The following is a 19921-nucleotide window of genomic DNA, read 5'->3' on the forward strand; positions in this document are numbered from 1 at the left end:
ATTTGAAGATCATGCTTAAAAGTTGTAATCTGTCGAACATATTAAAAGTTTATCATTTAGGAAAGCTTTTACAAAGTTTTCCTTAATGACTTACTATGCTGACTTAACATGGCAACTGGCAAGTGAACTTTCTCTCAATTTTACTATTTATCAAAGATATTACTGGAAATTCAGTTCTCACTTATCAGTTTTTGAAAATTTGAGATCTTCGCTATTCAATTTTCCTGTTAGGCATATGGAAACTCTGGGCTTGAGAAACACATTAGATATGACTTGTTGCTATGGTGTTTTGGTTGAAGATGGTATTAAAATATTTCTGTTTGAAAAGATGTAAACATGTTTAGGTGTTAAATTTTTTATTAAATGTTTCTTTGCTTATCTTTCTTTTTGTACAAAATTTTATTCAAAGGCTCCAAGTTGTGTATTCCCCAAACGTCGAATTTGAATCGGGGTATCTTACATCTGGTTTATTTGATCAGTGATGAACATAATAAGCATGAATATAGACATGGAGCAAGGAACACGTCACGACACAAGTCAGGGACATGACTATTGCATGTAAAGTAGGATATGAAGATACAGCAGCATCATAACATTTTTTTATACATGTGTGTGTACAGGAAGGGGTACATCAATTTATATATATTCCTTCTAAAATAAGGCACATATATGTAGATATATTAATGCATCTGCAATACACTCTCGATACAAATAATGAGATGAAATGTCATATTTGCATACATTTTCATAGCTCTGATTAGAAAATAGGCCTTGAATCACTGTTGATGTTTTCTTTAAATATTGTTATTAACACACGTGGATAGTAAATTTATATCTTTCTTTTCTAATTTTATGCAACAAGTTTTTAACAATCACATAGTCCTTTTAGAATTGCCCAGGAAGTGTCATAACTTAGAAGTATATTGTAAAATCGGGGACATATTTGTAAAGTGTCTGTCATGTATCTAAGTGTCCAAGCAATGCTAGTGTGGGATACGTGTCTGTGTCAGCTTGACAACAAATTTCCATGTTATATAGATGAGAATGGTTTTAAATATATAGAATGTATGTCTGAGCCGTCTTTTAGAAACTGATCCGTAACCACTTCACATTGAGGGTTCACTTTGAAATAACCTCCTATGTTGCATGTGTATGGGAGTGGGTACGGCACAGGGCAAATTTATAGAAGATAGGGTATGGGGACACAACTATATAGATGTTTATATACACGTATAATATATATTGGAATTAAGAATTTATTTGAAAACAAGGATGATAATTAAAATTCTTATAACAATTTTGTCTCTTTCATTATGTGGATTATGCATTGGAAAATCACTAGCTTTTGAACTAGACATCCAAATGACCCTTCAAAATCATAATTCAAAAGCTGACCCATGTCCATTGAGTTTGAAGTGGATCCAAGAAATGTATGAAAAGTGTTTTAAATTAAACCATGTATTGTATAATTGAGTACATGCCCGAATGAATGTATGCATGCATGCAAGGAGTGTCAAAGGAGTTTGGGTGCGGGTATGTGTTGGGTGCAGGTATGACTTCAGATTAGAAGTACCCAGGTAATGTAGATGCATACTAATTGCAACATAAATATTGTGAAATGTGGTACTAGTTCCATTTTCTCTCTAGTAGATTCTAATCAATACATTTTAAAGATTTTTTTTTTCTGCATCATCAGTATTCTGAGTGTTGCACATAATGATTGGCAATAGTGTAGTTATTAGCTATTATCTGCACTCTTATTCATATGATAACATTTTAGCCAAAGTTGAATTCTAACAATTTACAATACTTTTTGAAGGTCTTGGTTGCACCATATGGTGATCTCTTAGCATGCATGGAAATGGCTAAGGTATTTGCTTACTTGTTAATCTTGTACTACTTTGAAAGCTTTCAGGATCTTACTAACTTATGTTTATTTCACATAGGTTGCAGATCTAATTGCTTTTGGTGTATCTGCCAACTCTTTATATGATGGATGTGAATCAACTAGCCTCATTGATTCGTTTGGAGCTCAAGCTCTCTCTGTATTCAGAGCTGTCGGTTTGCCTAGTACTGCTGTCATGATTCGAGTTGGTATCCTGTATCATTCTTTGTTTCTTCTTGTAGATTTTGCAAATCCATTTGGTTATAACGTGGATAGTGAATTATTGATTTCTGTAGGATCTTCCCACAGACATCAGAAGGAAACAGGAGTTAAAGAAGATGAGTGTTTCTTGTCTTGCTTCAGAATTGCCTGAGGATTGTAAATTTTATCTAGCAGATACAAAGGAAGAGTTGCATAAGGTAATTTCTCTAAAAAAATTGATCAAACCTGATTTGAGTTGATTCAAAGAGCTGGAACAAACTGGAAGCCTGTGCAAGTCTTGACTTACCTACACATGGATGCCCGTTTTGCAGTTCATGTGGCTTTTCAGAGAGCAACACCTTTCGGCTCCTCATTGGCGAAACCAGCGATCTTATGTTATGTCTCAGGAGGTATGTGTGGCTGCATACTGGACCTAATTTATTCATTTTTTATTCTATTCATGAGTCCTACCTCTGTGAGCATGAATCATGGTTTATGCTGTACGATATCATGATCCATGAAAAAAATGTTTCTGGGTAAAAATTTGTAAGTAGTAATGATGGTCAGAAAAATCAGTTGTGCGGTAGAAGCCTTGTATATATTGTTCGTCATATCCAGTATGAGCGTTCACAATAGTTTATCTTGATTTTAATATTCTTGAAGCAACATTAAGATCAATCTGGAAAGTACCTGGAAGGTGCAAACTTCATGCCTGGAAAAACTAATAAAGCAAGATAAACTAAGATTTCTATTTTGTGCGGTATACAAAATTCCATTGCTCTCTCTCTCATATATATATGTATGTGTGTGTCTATATATATATGTGTGTGCGTGCGTGTGTCTATACACACACACACACACACACACACACACATATATACACATATATACATGTATATATGTAGACAAATATATATCACATTCAGAACTGCATTTGCCAAATTCCTCTTGCATGTGAAAAGAAGAATAGCTTCAGTGATGTTGCAGATTGTAGTCAAGTTACAGAGTATCTGTGATGCCTCCGTTTGTCAACTTGTGATACCAATACATATACTAATGCACACAGTGGCCCTACTTTATTGTATGAAGATAGCGGTAATAACTACTAACTACAGAATCATATCAGATCCTGATCAGGCTGAGAAAAGTAATTTAGAAAAATGTGTTCCAATCTTTTTGCAAACAGGTCAATGAGGTCATCCTCTGAATCACAAGTGATCTACAGAATGATTGCAAATGATTAATTAATATCTGGGTTTTGAGGCTATAATGCTTGATGCCTGTATATCTAGGGGTGTAAATAGGCAAACTTGATCCGGCCAGCATAGCTTGTGTTTGGTTCAAAATTTTACAAGTTTAGCTCAAGTTTGGTTAATTTGCATTTTGAACTTAAGTTGACTGCCTCGATCTAGTCTGGGTTTGAACTTTAAATGCTCAAGCTCTGCTTTTTAAAAATTAAAAAAAAGTGCAAGTGAGCCGTGATTGAGCTGATTTCACGCATCGCTATTGTAAGCTTGATATAGCTCGGTATTGATTAACAAGATGCTAATAATTTGTTTTCATTAATTATATGAAATTAGAAGATTTAAAATGTTGTTGTTTTTGGTTTTATTTTCACATAATTATAGAGGAGGTTAAGGAGTTTATTTCCCACCCATTTGAAAAGAACCACAACTTTTCTTGTATTTTACGACTTCATTATGCAACTTTCAATTAAACAGTAATTTATATAATAGCAGTTAGATGTAACTACATGTATCAATGTTAAAACAATTAGTAGAAGCTTATTCATTGGAACCAGAAAATCAACCAGTGGATAATATATTTGTCTGAATATATATTTATTTTCCGTTAAGAGACTATTATGAGGTAGCAGTACTAGCTTGAATTTGTCTTGTTTGAGAGTGAGTAAATTTTGACCTAAATGCTCAACCAACTTTTACATCCAAATATTAGCAATTAACTCTAATGGATATTTGAACTTCCAGCTAGTTTCAGTTAAATTACTATCTTTTGCTGAATTTTATTTGATGTTTAAAATTTTCTGGTTTATCTCACGGCTATATTTCAGAGTTTGATACTCTAGATATTCATATATCTCATATTTAGGCTTATGAACAGAAGTGATCACATGTTGCATTTGCTTACAAAATATATTATTTGTGTTATCATTTTTATGCAATTCTTGGAGTCCACAGGTTGGTTATGAACCTGATGCTGATAATCCTGGAACATGCACTTTGCTTCTATCAGGTTATGTGCGTGCTCACTGTCTGTCTGTGAACCAGCTGGTAAGTTAATTTCATGAAGAGTATTGCTCAAGGAATTAGTATCACTTTGATTTTCACGTTTTTCCCCCGAAACAGGTCCATGTTTCTGGTGCAGGGGATTTTCAGTTAAGCAGGATAGATGTCCTCAATGATCCTGTTCCTATGAATGAAAGAAAAGATAGAAATTCCATGGATTCAGATGAGTTAAACTCTTCACAGGTACATAAACTAATATATATTTTTAGATGGTCAAAATTCACTTACTAGTGATAAATTAGTATAGGCTTCATTGCGAGACCATTTGGTGTCTATACTTGAAAACTGTCATACAGATAACATATTTCTTGTTTCCTTCTTTTTTGTTGTATTTAAGTTGTCATGAAACCAATATCTTTGGTCATGTAATATCCATTGTTTTAAATATCTTCGATATAGCCCGAATATATCGGCCAATATATCCTTTTAAATGGCTTGCTGTATAATGATATGGTCTCAATATCCTTTTCTACTTTTCACAATTTTTAGGCGATGTATCCCGACATGGCCGATATGTTGGCGATATGTTAACCAATATGTTCTTTTACACAGCTTGTCGCAAAACAATATGTTCTTTTACATGGCTTGTCGCAAAATAATATAGTTCAAAAAAATTTTAATGTTCGTCTGGCAAAAATTCTAGCCCTATGAGGTTTTTTTAGCAAAATTGTAGTAGACTCTTTCACCAAAGTAAGTTTCGGCAGGTTAGTATTCCTAAACATATATTATCTACATTTTTGTACGCTTTGATTTCATTAAATATGTTTATTTTACTATTTAGAAATTATATTGCATGCACATCATCTGATATGACACTCCAATATTTGTTACATATACCTGATATTTCCCCAATATTTCCAATCTGGTTTGGATTTTGGCCGTCTGGTACTTCCTCGGTGTTCAATATTTAAAACCTTGATAATATTATACTCGGCATGTAATATTCTTTATCTGGGACTCTTTAGTTGTCTAATAATGCCACACCAGAAAAAACACCACAAACATATAATCTGGACCTAGGACACAATCATAATTTTCTGCCGCCAGAAACTGCAAGGCTTCATGACAATAATTTTAATCATCAATAACACAATAAAAAAAACTAAGATCTAAATACCAAGCAAACTTCTTCCGTGCAATATACATTTACTATTAGTATTAGCATTGGATAATGCAATTATTGTTTAGTTCCACTGTTCTAAGTAAATCTATCACATTTTTCTTTTAGGTCTTGTTTGGTTGGAGGAAAAAAGCTTACGAATCGATTTCCTACCACATCCTAGAAAGCTATTTTCATCTTTTCTAGTTTATTAGTTTGGTTGGCAAATAAAAGTAGGAAATATGGGTACCAATATGTGGAAATGATGGCTAAAAATGGTAAACCCTAATTTGTCATTTTGGTGAGGGAATCAATGGGAAACCTATTTTTTGATAATATTTTAATCCATAATCATGTGGGTTCAATATTTTCAAAAAAATCACCAGTCCACCACTATTTTCTTCTCTCACATTTTCATAAAATTACTGCTGTTTCCAAACAATAGAAAGCTTGGAAATATATTTCTTCCTCGACATTTTTTCTTCAACCAAACAAAATAAACAGGCTTACAAGAAACTCCTTGGAACCCATGGGATAGTATTTTTGGTATGGAAATAGGTTTCTTTTTATTTAGGAGAACAACCTAACAGCTCCTTAGGGAAATATTTGCCCCGGATTCTAAATCCCTAATCAGGTTTATGGTTTTGTGGACCAGCTCTAGAAAACAAAACCTTTCATATTTTTCTATCCAAATGACTTGGTTGAGTTTTCACCAGCATCTAGATATATCAATTTGGTTACTGTTTTTTAGAAATGACATTACAAATATACTGTGAGCATGTTGAATTATTGAGGATACTGTTTGTGCTAGTTGTGTAGCAGTCTGCTGCACGTCAAATTTTAAGTGGTAAGACTGATGTCTAAAGGTCGTCTTATGTAGTCACTGGAGCATAAAATGACTCAACAGGAATGCTGATCCTGCACTTTACTAATTCTCATTATCAGCTTATGAGCATTTAAAAGGTTTGATACAGGGGAGAAAAGGGGATTCCTGTATAATTATTATTTTCTTGAAGAATCTGGCATCACTTTGTTACAATAAGAGCTGCATATTTTGAAAGTTCGACCCAATTTTGAACCATAAGATCACTTGTTGAGTTTCTAAAAGTAGGTCTTTTTTTAAACTCCTGCAATGAATTCACAAAGAGGTTCTACTTATCTGGCTCATATTGTGTAAGTAATTTTATGAAATGAGTAAAAGGATGTATAGGGACGAGAAATGAGTACATTGGGAGCAACCAACACCTCATTTGGTACGTGGGAATGGAGTCAAGTGAGAATGGAATGAAGGTAGGAATGGAATGGATTAGCTGTTGGAATGGAATTCTCATTCCCATTCTCATGTTTGGGTGTGATTAGAGAATTAAGTGGAAACATCTTTAAGAAGGGTATATCTAAAATTTTTATTTTGTTATTTTTATTCTCACTTGAGTGGGAATATTAATTCCTTGATAACCCCTTGGGAATATCACTTCTCATATTAAGTGGGAACGGATGAGAAGTGGGAATGGCATTTTTAGCATCCAAAAACACATCATGTTTGGTAAGCATGAATGAGAAGTTACAATTGCATTTCATTCCAACTTATTCCCGCGTACCAAACGAGGTGTAAGAGAATGAAGTGACCAAGAGGATGTAGTCTGGTCATGGTGTAAAAGGATTTCCAATTACACAGTTTTCTGTTGTATTGTTAATACTTGGGTTGTATATCGGAAGTATGGATGTGGAATTCTTGTTCAGGACATGCAAGTTTCAATTACTGGAACTTGAAAGGTGCTGGTAAATTTTCTTTGATGTTGGCAGATGACATATCCACAAGGACTGCTAACTGGGACTGTTGCTTCCATAGTAATGATTACTACTCATAAGGCTACTTGACTGTCAATGCAAAATTCCAAAATACTTTTAAACAAATCCAAGTTATCAGTTCAAACAGATGAATTTTGTATTCAAATTGCATGATTTTCATATTGTTAATTGAGTTTCTTGTTTGTTCTAGTTGCAAGTAGCAGATGTAAAATTAATAGTTTATTATGTTTTTGGTGGTGGTTACAAAATTAATTGTACTTTTTTGGAGATTTCAGGTTTTGGAGTGCTGATGTATTTATCAAAAAATTATGCAGGTTATGCGCACCATACTTCCGGATCCCATGAATCAAGAACCTTTGCTTGTTGAAAATACCCCAGATCCTCTTGCTGGAGAACAGGTCAACTTCAACAACTATTTTTACTATATGTTCATGCAGAATGCACTTTTTAGATTTGACTTCGCAGTCGAACAAAAGTTTATGGCTGAGACACAGTTTTGGTCTGAAAACACATTTAAGCAAACCGGCCTTACTGTTGTCTTTCCTTTCTCTTTTTTATTTATGAAAGGAAGATAAAAGTCTGTACAGTCAAAGCATGAATGCAGCATTTTCACAACACAAGTTCACAGGTTCTACTATATTTACTGTCTGCACTGACGGGCTTTGTTTACTAATAGATAAACATTGCAACTGTTAATGTAACATATAATATAGAAAAGGTGAGATGACTCAGAGATGAATTAACAGCCAAAGCAGAACAGTTTTAGTGAATGTAGTCTACTTCTCTGGCAGCTTCTGTGGACAATAAGAAGATTCAGCCGTTTCATTTATCCTAGTGTAGTCACGGAATGTGTTGTTGTCACTGAAGCCTCACTTCTACGACCATTTTGATATCATATTGGGTAAAGTACTGGCTGCAAGTCTTCTCCTGAGTCAATCACTTGTCTTAGTCTGTTCATTCTGTCTGTTAATTTTGAAGCCTATTAGACCATCTATGAGCTCAGCACATATGTTAGTTTATTTTTCTAAAGATTTAACCCTTTGTTGAGCAATGATGAAGAAAAAGGAGGCTGAAGAAAGGTGGTTGTCCCTTTAAATCTATAGCGATCATCTACTTTCGTCATTAGTATTCATGCAACCAAGATAGCTCCTCTGAACTATCATCTAAAACCTTCAATAAAATGCGAACAGTTCTAATGTATGGAAGTATTTGGTACCAATGTAAAGTGTTTTAGAGGAGTATATCTCCAGTGCTGAAATGAAGTAAACTGAAGCTAAATATTTTTTATACAAGTTGTGAAATGTTTCCATCAGCTATCTTCTTGTTTTCAGGGGTTACAAATTAGAACATAATTGAAGTGTGCGCTTCGTGCTTCATAAAACGTTTTTTTAAGCGCACACTTTAGACAAGATTGGAGGATATAAAACAGTTTTTTAACTAACATTAAAATGCTCCTATGTATTTTTAATATAGCCATGTGAGTGTAAATAAAATTTTTACATTATGCATGTAGCTTAGTCTAGTACGATACATTTTTATACGTCATATATTTAATTCTTATTTACTAATCAAGACATGAGTGTATATATTTATAAATTATAACACTAATATTATATGTTCATAATTTTTACAAATCTAAAATTAAAATACTCTCATGAAGCTTACGCCTCACGCTTTAAAGCTTACGCGCTGCTTCATCAAAGAGTCCAGCACTTCTCCTTGCGCTTTCGCTTTTTTAATCATTGCATGTCGCTATAGAAGCCTTAACAAAATCATGGGATCAGCTGTCAGCATTAAATTAAGCATTAGAATTGGTCTGAAATTCCGGACTTGTTAACTGCTGTCAGTAGGTATTCTTTGCGCCTGCATTTAAGCTTTGCACTCAAGGAACATGTCCAAATTCAATTGGAATAATTATATATTTATAAAAGGCGGAGAGATTTAAAGATTTTTGACAAGAGTAAAATAGCTTCTATAGGAACTACCTCAATCTAACTCACTCGTATGGTGAAAAACTGATCAATTTGATGGTAGCTGTTTCACTATAGTCTTAATAAAAGGCAAATGTTATCATAAATAGGTGCGCAGGATGTTCATTTGGTCACCTCTTCTCAAAGCAACAGTCGGAAAGAACAATTGGAAATATTTATCCCTCACACGGACCAAAACAATAAACTTTAGTGTTAGATGAAAGCATGAGGGTGTCTAGTGCAGGGTTGAAATTTCGATATCAATCACAGTTTTGGTTCTCCTTTATTGGTATATCAGAAGTGTCTGTACAGGAATTAATTTTATTGTAATAGTTCTATCAATCGGTTTCTTTTATTCTTTTTAACTCCCCTCAACATAACATTATAAAATCAATTTTTGGTAGTTGAAGGCTTAGATTTCATGTATTAGTTTCCATTTGCTTATATCAGCATGTATTAGTGTTTATTAGCTAATTTCAGCTTGTATTAGTCATTGTTAGCCAATATCGGCGTATATTAGTTTTGAGTCGAAAGTCTGTACAGAAATTAATTTTATCATAATAGTTCTATCATTTGATTTCTTTTTTTTACTCCCTGCAACATGGCATTATAAAATCAATTTTTTGTCGTTGAAGACTCAGATTTCATGTATTAGTTTCTATTTACTTATATCAGCATTTTTAGTCACTATTATCTCATAATTGGACATTCATACCAATGTTTTAATTGCTTGGTGTCTGGACATGTAACTAAATATACTTGGATTGCTAGTCACTTCCAATGCTTTTGGTCAATTTAAGTTGTGAATTTGCATTTATATTTAAAGCAACACAGCTTACTCAATATGTCATAGTTGTATTCAATTCTGGTATTGGCTGATACTTCAAACCTTGGTTTAGTGGTGTTAGGTCAGTATCTTGCATGGGTAACTGACATGGTCATCCATCGTCTCCTAGGCCCCCACGGGCTAATCGTGGTTCAAGCCTTACAATTCTGTTCTTCCTTTTTATCTTGATAGGAGCACTTTTTTTTTGGAAAGTCTTTTACCCTTACTCTGCGGAGACAGATGCTTCAGCTTCAGATTTTTGAAAAATATATTTAGCATCAGACATCATTTTTTGCTTTCTTAAAATTATTTAGCCTGAACTCCAGAAGTCAAGTGCTTTCATTCTTTTAGTTACATTTTCATTCAGGCGGTTTTTCTTGCCTATAAAATCTGTTGCTTCTATGGTTAAGTTGTCTCCATTAACCTGTTAATCCATATCAGACATGGCCGACAGAAGCAGAGATAGCTGAAGCTGATGCTGATAATAAAGAACGGAAGTTGAAGAAGAAAATACTTCCACGAGGAACATCAGACTACCAGGTATGCTATTGTCCTATCTATGTCCTAGAATACCACTAATATTTTTTCCTTTTAAAAGAAGTTTTGCGGTGTTAATTTTATTTTATATGCAGGCTGCTTGGATTGTGGAAGATACAAGTGATGAGGACTCCGACAACAATGAAGAAGGAAGTGACGGGATGGTGTTGGATGAACAAAATGGAGACACAGTGCAGGATGGATTTGATCAGTCTGATACTGATGAAGCACCATTCAATGAGCATTTTGATGAAGAGACAGAGGCTGACACTGATATGGTTGTGAGTTTTCAGATTCTTACTGATCTTTTGGAAGAAATTTTTATTATCATGTCGTAACTGTGAAACCCCTTAATCTTTTGCGACTTAAAATACATTCAGGTTCTCTGTGGTATTACCTATATACAATTGCTTTCTCTTCTTTAAACCAATTAAATATATTTTCTTCTAACAAAATTGGATATCTGGTTTTGTTTATTAAGAAAGATGTTTTTTGAGAGGAACATAGTCTTGGACATTTCATATCTTTTCTGGGGCATGTACTGTTGTTTGCATTTCCATTAGAAGTCTTCCTGCTGTCTTTGATCTAATCTAATATACTAAAAATGCATGTTCAGGATAATGAAAACTTGACAAAGGAGCAGATAGAGGCTGAGATTAAGAAGCTGAAAGATGCAAGTGCTGTAGATGAAGGTATTTTTCCTTTTAAATCTTACCATACAATTTGTATATTTAGTTTAACTTTTCTTTCTCAACTTTGAGTCATGATATTTGTGGAAATTAGGAACCCTGCACATTTTCCTTTTTTTGCTTTTATTGCACTCAATTTGTCTTTTCAGCATACTAGGAAACAACTAGGGAAGACTCAAGCCTCAATAATCTTTTTGTTTGTATTATAGTATGATATTTTTGTTCTAGAATGCCTATCAAGCTGGATCTAATCCATGCATTCTCTCTCCAGTAGGTGTACATGTTCATTTTTGTGGAGTCTCAGCTGGTGTGGTGACTCTTAACTTGACTAAGCTTTTGAAGTCCACTGCAGCTTCTAGTGAATTGACATTATGAGCTTTTCTTATAAATCTTTTACCTCTTAGAAAAGAAATTCCGTCCTGTTCTTTTTGCCTCATTGGAGGTTTTTCTTATAAATCTTTTACCTCTTAGAAAAGAAATTCCGTCCTATTCTTTTTGCCTTCTTGGAGGCTTGCTTCACTGCTCATTTTTCATGTGAAGTTCAGGCTAATTTAATCTTTCAGTTGTTAAAGTCTCCTTTTAAGGGATTCCCTGACTCCTATGTCTTAAAAGCTGATGCAGGATTGGTCATTTTCATCCCTGCTGTTCTTTGAATTTTCAAAACCTTTGAGCTGCATGTTACTCATTCACAAGTTAGGGCCTGTACTAAAATATTAGTGACTTTGAATTAATAAAGCATTGTTAGTGGTTGCAGTTTAGCTAAAGGTTAGAAGATCTTTTTTTTATGGCTTTAACACGAGGCATTTCATCAAGTTAAGTGTCCTAATCTAGGCCTTCCGGAGCAAGGTTCTAGCACTTATAGCATTATACTCATTGCGACTGTTGAAGAAAAAACATGAGTTAAGAAACAAGTACTTAGAAATTTGGTCATCTGCAGAGGCTCTATTTAAGTGAGGTGAATGTTTCCAAAATATGAAAAACACTATGATCTTTCTTTTATTATTGTGAAACTAACTTTCTAGGTTAATCAACTAAATATTGAAAATGGGAGAGAAGATGAAGTAGATTTCTTACCCTGTGTCTGTGTGCTTGTATGTCTTGATCCCCCTCATTCTGTTTAGTTCTTAGTTCTTACATCTGTTTTCTCTTCTGTTATTGTCATAAAAAATAAATAAATTAATTAAATTAAATTAAATTAAATTAATGGCCTTATCTATCATCCTCAAATGAACTTACAGAGTGAAATGCTTGAAACTTGACTGGCATTAATTGTGTACAAGTGTCATTCAGAATTAAAGAAAGCAATTGAAGGTAGAGTTGAGTTTGACTGGAATATTATGCATTTCTGTCCTGGCCTCAGACTTGTGGCCTTTGGGCAGTGTTTATTTATTAACCATCTTTTCTACGACCAGTCAAGTTTTCTTAGTAACTATTATATCATTCAAGCCCCTTTATGTATGAGCCTATGGCTTGTATTTATTTGTTTTTTNATTGCTATGTCTTTCCCCTGATAAAAGTATCCGCTTTAGTCATTGATCTAGCCATACATTTCTGGTAGCAGTTTCTTGAGATATCCTTTTAAAAGCTGTCAATTAGTTTTATTAGTAGTTGGGGTTTAGTTGTCACTTTTTATGTTTTCATAGAACTTATTAAGCACATAAATATGTCGGTATCAATGCCAGATATTGGGAATGGTTCTCATGCTATAGATTTAGATTAATTATTTGAATTTAACTCGTGACTCAATGTTTGTTGATTTCTAACTCTATCAACCAGTTCATTTGCTAGAAGGCTATTCATTCTATTGTGCTAAGTATTGACAGCTTCTATGGTTTTCAGAATTCCCAGATGAGGTGGAGACTCCTATTGGTGTTCCAGCTAAAAAGCGTTTTGCGAAGTACAGGGGACTCAAGTCTTTTAGGACATCTTCATGGGATCCTAAAGTGAGTGTGATTGTAGGAATTTGATCTTTTGTTCAGGAATCGTTTTTAGTCTCCTGTACTGAATGCTTTATTGTGACCCTATGACAGGAATCGTTGCCACCTGAGTATGCAAGAATATTTGCTTTTGATAATTTCACTAAGACACAGAAGCACGTTACTTTGGAAGTTCTTAACAGAGATCAAGGGAGCATGAACGATTGTTTGCCAGTTGGCTCTTACACAAGGCTTCATATAAAGCATGTTCCTGTTGATGTTGCATCCAAAGTATGCTCACTATCAAGAAAATCACCTGTAATAGCATGTGGCCTTTTGCAGCATGAGTCCAAGATGTCTGTTCTTCACTTCAGGTATTTCTTTGACCGTCTTTTAGTTTGTTAAGTATGAACAAATCGTCACATTTGCAATTGTTTATTATTTATGGCATTTAATTATCAAGTTGCACATGGTTATATGAATGTTGTAAATTATCCAGTATTTTTTCTATTTAATTGTTTGGACTACATAAACACAGGACAAGTAATATTAAGCTTGTTGCAAGCAAGGTGAATGAAGTAACACTGGGAATTATATTTTTCTCACTTTTAAATGACATACTAGGCCTGGCCATGCATGCATATAGTGGGTGATTTGTTGCATCAGTTTATTTAGGAATTTAGCGTGCATGATTGATCTTTTAATTATGTTGTGGAGCGTGATAACATGTTACTACCTTAGAACTATATGTGGTAGGTTTTAAAGTTGCCCAATATTTATTTCAGTTTCTGCTCAAACTTTCCCCTATTTTTCTACTACTTATCTTGATCTATGTTGTTTATTAATCGAGAATTAAAATTGCAATAAAAGTGATAGACCTGTCCCTTCAATTTTATATCCCTGTGTGGATCTTTATCATACTTGTGGAAATCGAATTCAGTCAACCTGTTTGGTGAGTTGGGGGGGGGGAGGAATGAAAGGGAAGGGAAGGGTGACAAAAATATGCAGCCTCAATCAACCGTCCATGCATATGTTTCGACCCACCGCGCCAATATATAATATAATATATAATATATATATATATATATATATAGGGAAAAGTGAAATCTAAGGTTGAAACCCCAACCCTAGGCTGCCCAGCCTAAGGACGCGACGCTAAGAATCACATCAAATTTCGCTTTTTTTTTTTCGAATCCGGCTGGCCATTGAAGCTTGATCTACACGTTCTTAAGCCCAAAACACGAGCCCAATTTTGGGTGAACGTCCGTTGTGTTTTGACGCAATCTCGTTGAGGTGGCCGTCGCAAAAAGTTCATATTCATGTCGAAACGGTTAAAATACAGGGCGAGTGTGATAAAGGGCAAAACACGAACGGGTTTCACGCCGCAAATTTGGTGTGTTGGTTTAAGAACGTGTAGATCAAGTTGCAAACGAGTGGATCGGGAAAAAAAATTAGGAAATGATGTTATTCTAGGCCGGCATCCTGTAGGTGGGAGCGCTAGGGTGGCAACCTTAGATTCACTTTTCCCATTATATATATATCATATATATATATATATATATATATAATATGATTATATATATATATGAGCAGGGTGTAATGGAGGTGAAATATTTTGAGAACTATCATGATATGAATCCAACAGCTAATAAATGATTCCCCTTCATTCCCTTTACTAAACTCCTAAACATGATATTATATCCCCCTTCCCTTTCTTTCACTTCACTTCCCCTATTTCCCCTTACCCTCTTACTAACCTCCCAAACATAGTAAAAAGACAAAAATAATTGATATAACTGCAGCAAAATTATGAGAAAAGAAAAATGCTAGTAGATTGCACTTTGATCAAATGTGATTACCTAGAACTAGAAGGGAATCATTTCTTTCTGTCTTAAACTCGATCATTCATGGTGCTTGTGAGATTGAAGTTATTGTTTATATAATGAAACGGATGGTGTGGAGAAATCTTTGGATTTCAATGTGACTAAAGAACAATCATGCAATGAATGTGTTCTGTAAAAAGAACAATCATGAAATGAATGTGTTCTGTAAACTAGGTATTAAGGCAGTTGTACTTTGTGGAAAGAAAAATCATGAAATGAATGTGTTTTGTAAAATAGATATAAAAAACATTTGTACTTTGTGGATCATAATGTCAGGCGATTGGGAAGCTACATGTACAGAAATGAGCAATAGCTAAAATGGAAATGTCGAAAGTGGATCAATGGTGATATGCTAGAACTAGAAGATAGAATAAGACATGAATTCCACCATAAGCAGTTAGAGACAACTTCACTTGATTGTAAATTGAGAGAGAATCAATCTATATGGGCATGTGTAGTGAAGACTAATTATTGTGCCAGGTAGAAGTGAGAGTCAGAGTCCTAGGATCACAGTTGACGAAGCAACAAGGACCGGGCGTAGGCCTAAAAAGACGTGCACTCTGTAAAAAGGTGTACGATATGTAGTCAAAGGAGACGATCCTCAACAGAATTGAAGGGAGAAAAGATGTGTCATTTAGTGGAACCCTGAAGAGTTGGGAGAGAGATGTTAATTTTGTATTTTTTTGTTCTAAAATTTTTTTCGTCTTCAAGCCATTTATTTGGTTCATATTGCATGGAAATTGTCTTGGGAATTTGTTTTCCTTGATGGTGATCTTACAGATTACACTAAAAAGGATTATCGGCGTGCCTTTTAGAAATGTCACATAAGATACTCATATATACTGAAATTTTTAAATTTGTTTTACAATGCATCAACTTACGTTCCAGGCATTAAACTCCAGCAGCCCATGCTTTAGAGTTGTATGATGTACTAGAATGATAATTCTTTCTTTTTTTTTCCTTTTGTTGGCACTGAAGGTTGTTCACCTCCATATCTTGCATAAGCCCATTGGATCCATATCTTCCATGCCCGTTGGATATATTAACTCATTACACTAAGGATCCTTTGTAAATTTCAAGATATTAGATAATGGTAGTATCTATTGATTGTCTCACTATATTCATAGACAAGATGTTAACATATTTTTCTATTTGTTTCCAGTTTTGCAGAGCTATGATTATAGGGATGCATTAGACTCCTTTAATTAATCTCTATTTCCCAATTGTCATTGTAAAAGTTATGTTTATACTTTGCAGCGTTAAAAAGCATGAATCATATGAAGCCCCTATTAAATCAAAAGATACCTTCATTTTCAATGTTGGGTTCCGCCAGTTCATTGCAAGGTAATATATCTGGCTGGTTAGCACTTGCAAGCTTATAAAGGGTTATGATCTCTTGGTATTTATAATACACATCATTTATATATGTAAAATTTTCTGCTTTGTTTTTCTGCAGGCCAGTATTTTCTTCTGATGACATAAACTCCACCAAGCACAAGATGGAAAGGTTTTTACACCCAGGCCGCTTCTCAATAGCCTCTGTGTATGCTCCTATTTGTTTCCCTCCCTTACCTGTGGTTGTTTTGAAGAGTGGGCATGGGGAAACACCTCTTGTGGCTGCTGTTGGTTCTCTGAGGAGTGTGGATCCAGACAGGATAGTTCTCAAGAAGATCATCCTAACTGGGTAATATGCCAATTTTCTTCTTGCTTTGTGTCCAGAAATTTAGGTGTGTTTCTTCCTATGCGTAACACTAGCACTCTGTTCTATTAAAAATTCATTGCATATTCTTTAGGTCACTATATTAGATAAACAACATTATTTGATTCCAAATTGAGACCAATGCCTATTGAACCCTCTTCAAATTCTACTAATTCACCTGCCATTACTTCATCAAGACCATGAATACGAGCAATTCTGTCCCTACTTGAAGTATGGCACCGGCTGCTGTTGTGCTAGCTGCAAATTAAATATTGAAGGAATGCTAATTCTATAAAGCTAATTCCTTTACTGGATTATTGAACAAAATGAAAAGTTACTTGTGATTTTTCCTTATGATGTTCCAATAAGAAATGTTGCTCCCGTAATGCATAGGGTTCTCCCCCACCCATTTAGCTTCTTCATTTAGACTAATTAAGTTAGGAGTGAGAATTAGGGGTGCCAAAAATATCCATATATGCAGATATACTCGTGTCCATATCGGTTAGGATAAAGATATGGTTACCACAATCTATAACCGGTAGGATACGGTTCCATTTATAGTTATTTCATGAAATATTCGGATCCATATCCGAAACATCCGAATATATGTTGATCATACAGTTGCAATTCTTTTAATCCTTAGATTAATGGATTTGAGACTTATTTGGATGATCAAAAGATTTAATCTTAGAATTTTAGATATAACAAACATATTAATGAACTCTCTTGTATCATGCGAAATATTTTTTTTCAATATTATTTGGTTTCCTCATATACATTTTCTATCGGCATGCGCGCGCGCGCGCGCACACACACACACACACAGATATATACATACATATACTCCCAGCCAATTCTGATTTGTTAACTCCTAGTGAGAATCCCTTAACGTGGTTGGATTGGGGGTAATGGGAAATAAGGGCAGGTGGGGTGGGGGGGCACATTCCCCCCCCAACCAACCAACCAAAAAAAAAAACAAAAACAAAATTGGGGTGTAATGGAGGCGAAGGAAACTCTTGAAAAAGGATAATACTACACAGACAATTGTACCCGTGTATCAAGATGGTATCCAAAGGGATGATATAACATGTAGGTTATTTATGTGAATTTACATATGTAGATTCACTTTATTAAACTTCCCAAGCATGGTGAAATAAGTTCTCTTTGGTTCTCACTAAATTGCCAAACAAGTTTTGTATATTACTTCCCCTAACTTAAACTCATCCTATATTCACTCACCTTCCCTTACCTAGGGGCACATCCAAACAGGTAGTGAGTGAGAGGTCTTCATCTTACCCCTTATGTATTCTCATTAGTCATTCCCAGTATAGGGAATTTGGAGGGTCAACTCTTGATTCATCGGGTAAAAATATATGACTGGAAATAAGGCAAAGTATGCCTGTCAGGTTTGACGGATGTTCCCTGATCTTGCTCAGTAGTGCTGAGTCTGCTGACCAAGAGCTTGACAGCTTTCTTAAATCTTCTGTAGTTCTATTGTTTACTCACCTCACCAACCCATCCCCCCACCACACACCACCCCGCACACACAATGGCTTCATTATTGTAATTGGAAAATGTAAATGCCAATGCTATGTTCTTTATGAGCAGTTAATTACTTAGAAATACAAAATTTTGTGGATGTAATTGACTATAAAATACTTCATACCTGATAATGTTGGTCTAGCACACGTATGTCATTGCTTTGATCTCTTAGTAGAAACGACTCTGTTTTCCCCCTCAATTTGTCTTTTCGTGGTCTATATCAAACTTAAAAGCTGTCTAAACAATGCAGATATCCTCAAAGAGTATCTAAATTGAAAGCAAGTGTCCGGTTTATGTTTCACCAACCTGATGACGTTAGATGGTTCAAGGTGACCTCAGTTTTGCAGTTTGAATTTTAATTTTAATCGTTTGTTTAATTGAAAGAATAGCAAGCATCTGATTGTCTAACATAGATACTTCTGCTTGTCATATACAGCCAGTGGAAGTATTCACAAAATGTGGTCGACGAGGCCGCGTAAAAGAACCTGTTGGTACTCATGGTATGAATTTCTCTACTTTCTTTCAGGTTTCAACTGGAGGTGAAAACACCCCACCAGTGTGCTGAGAACTGTCTTCACTCCAAATGTTTTATTTCCATTTTCAGGTGCAATGAAATGTGTATTTAATGGTGTAATTCAGCAGCATGATACCGTATGCATGAGCTTGTACAAGCGCGCATTCCCTAAGTGGCCAGAACAAAGGTTTCCACTATGGCATTAATATTGGCATGTTTATCCCTAAATAGGTAGAAAAACATGCCAATATTGGGAGTGAAGCTCTCTGGTTCGGATTAATTTATGGACTGGTTAAAGTCCTCAGCAGGTGGAGGAATGCGTTCTATCCAGCTTGATAGGGAACAAAAATTTTGACTGCAGAAGATTGTTCTTTGGCAGCTTGGTTGTGGCTTTTTTTTGGGGGTTTATTCTCATACTATATAAGATGTAATTATTAAGGAACCATGAAAGAATTGACAAAAGAGTGTATCCTGTGAGGCACCATTGTGATCTTTGGGAATGATTTGAGTGTGCGCAATTTCCTTGTTAGATGAGTGTGTTTTGAACTTCACACTCGGGATGCGCGAATCCCATATTTTTGTAAGAAGTTTTTTTAAGTTATTCTCCCGAAGATCAGGGATGTGTGAATCCCATATTTTTGTAAGAAGTTTTTATATGTTATCCTCCTGAAGCTTGTTATATTCTTCATTGCCATCTTGTTTTGCAAGAGGTTTTTATATGTTATCCTCCCGAAGCTTGTTATATGCTTCATTGCCATCTTGTTTCGTTTTCTCGTTCCTGACCGTCGCTAATGTAAGACAACAACTTAATAATTTGTTTTAACACTAAATATTAATGAGTGTAGTTTTTTTTAACAAATATGCAGGTGTGAGAGAGGAGACTGCATGGGTGGAGGTTTCTAATGACTTGTTTTATATAAATTATAGTTTTTGCCGGTAACAATTTTCCCCTGCCTTCAAAAACCCCCCAAAGTATGATGTTATGGGTTCGGTTAACATAGGGTTTGACATTTACTACCATTCGTTAGGCTTCTTCATCTTTATT

At 34.8% G+C, this 19921-nt stretch overlaps 1 protein-coding gene across 2 annotated transcripts in view; it reads left to right on the top strand.

The window, feature by feature from the left end:
- The window catches only part of LOC109837783 (pre-rRNA-processing protein TSR1 homolog), a 25768-nt gene extending 6204 nt beyond the window's left edge, over positions 1–19564 (top strand). Inside the window, exons 5-21 of one of the 2 annotated variants that reach the window (XM_020406136.1) lie at positions 1820–1870; positions 1947–2090; positions 2182–2304; positions 2419–2496; positions 4285–4377; positions 4453–4575; positions 7615–7698; positions 10538–10636; positions 10729–10914; positions 11250–11325; positions 13162–13265; positions 13353–13612; positions 16379–16465; positions 16578–16805; positions 18613–18691; positions 18799–18862; positions 18967–19564. In XM_020406136.1, coding sequence (XP_020261725.1) covers positions 1820–1870; positions 1947–2090; positions 2182–2304; positions 2419–2496; positions 4285–4377; positions 4453–4575; positions 7615–7698; positions 10538–10636; positions 10729–10914; positions 11250–11325; positions 13162–13265; positions 13353–13612; positions 16379–16465; positions 16578–16805; positions 18613–18691; positions 18799–18862; positions 18967–19082 — 1995 coding nt within the window. In that variant the 3' untranslated portion in view covers positions 19083–19564. The remainder of the gene's footprint in view (positions 1–1819; positions 1871–1946; positions 2091–2181; positions 2305–2418; positions 2497–4284; positions 4378–4452; positions 4576–7614; positions 7699–10537; positions 10637–10728; positions 10915–11249; positions 11326–13161; positions 13266–13352; positions 13613–16378; positions 16466–16577; positions 16806–18612; positions 18692–18798; positions 18863–18966) is intronic. The other variant, XM_020406137.1, reaches the window with a different exon arrangement.

Source organism: Asparagus officinalis, chromosome 4 (genome assembly GCF_001876935.1).
Source record: "Asparagus officinalis chromosome 4, Aspof.V1, whole genome shotgun sequence".
NCBI classification, from domain to species: Eukaryota; Viridiplantae; Streptophyta; class Magnoliopsida; order Asparagales; family Asparagaceae; genus Asparagus; species Asparagus officinalis.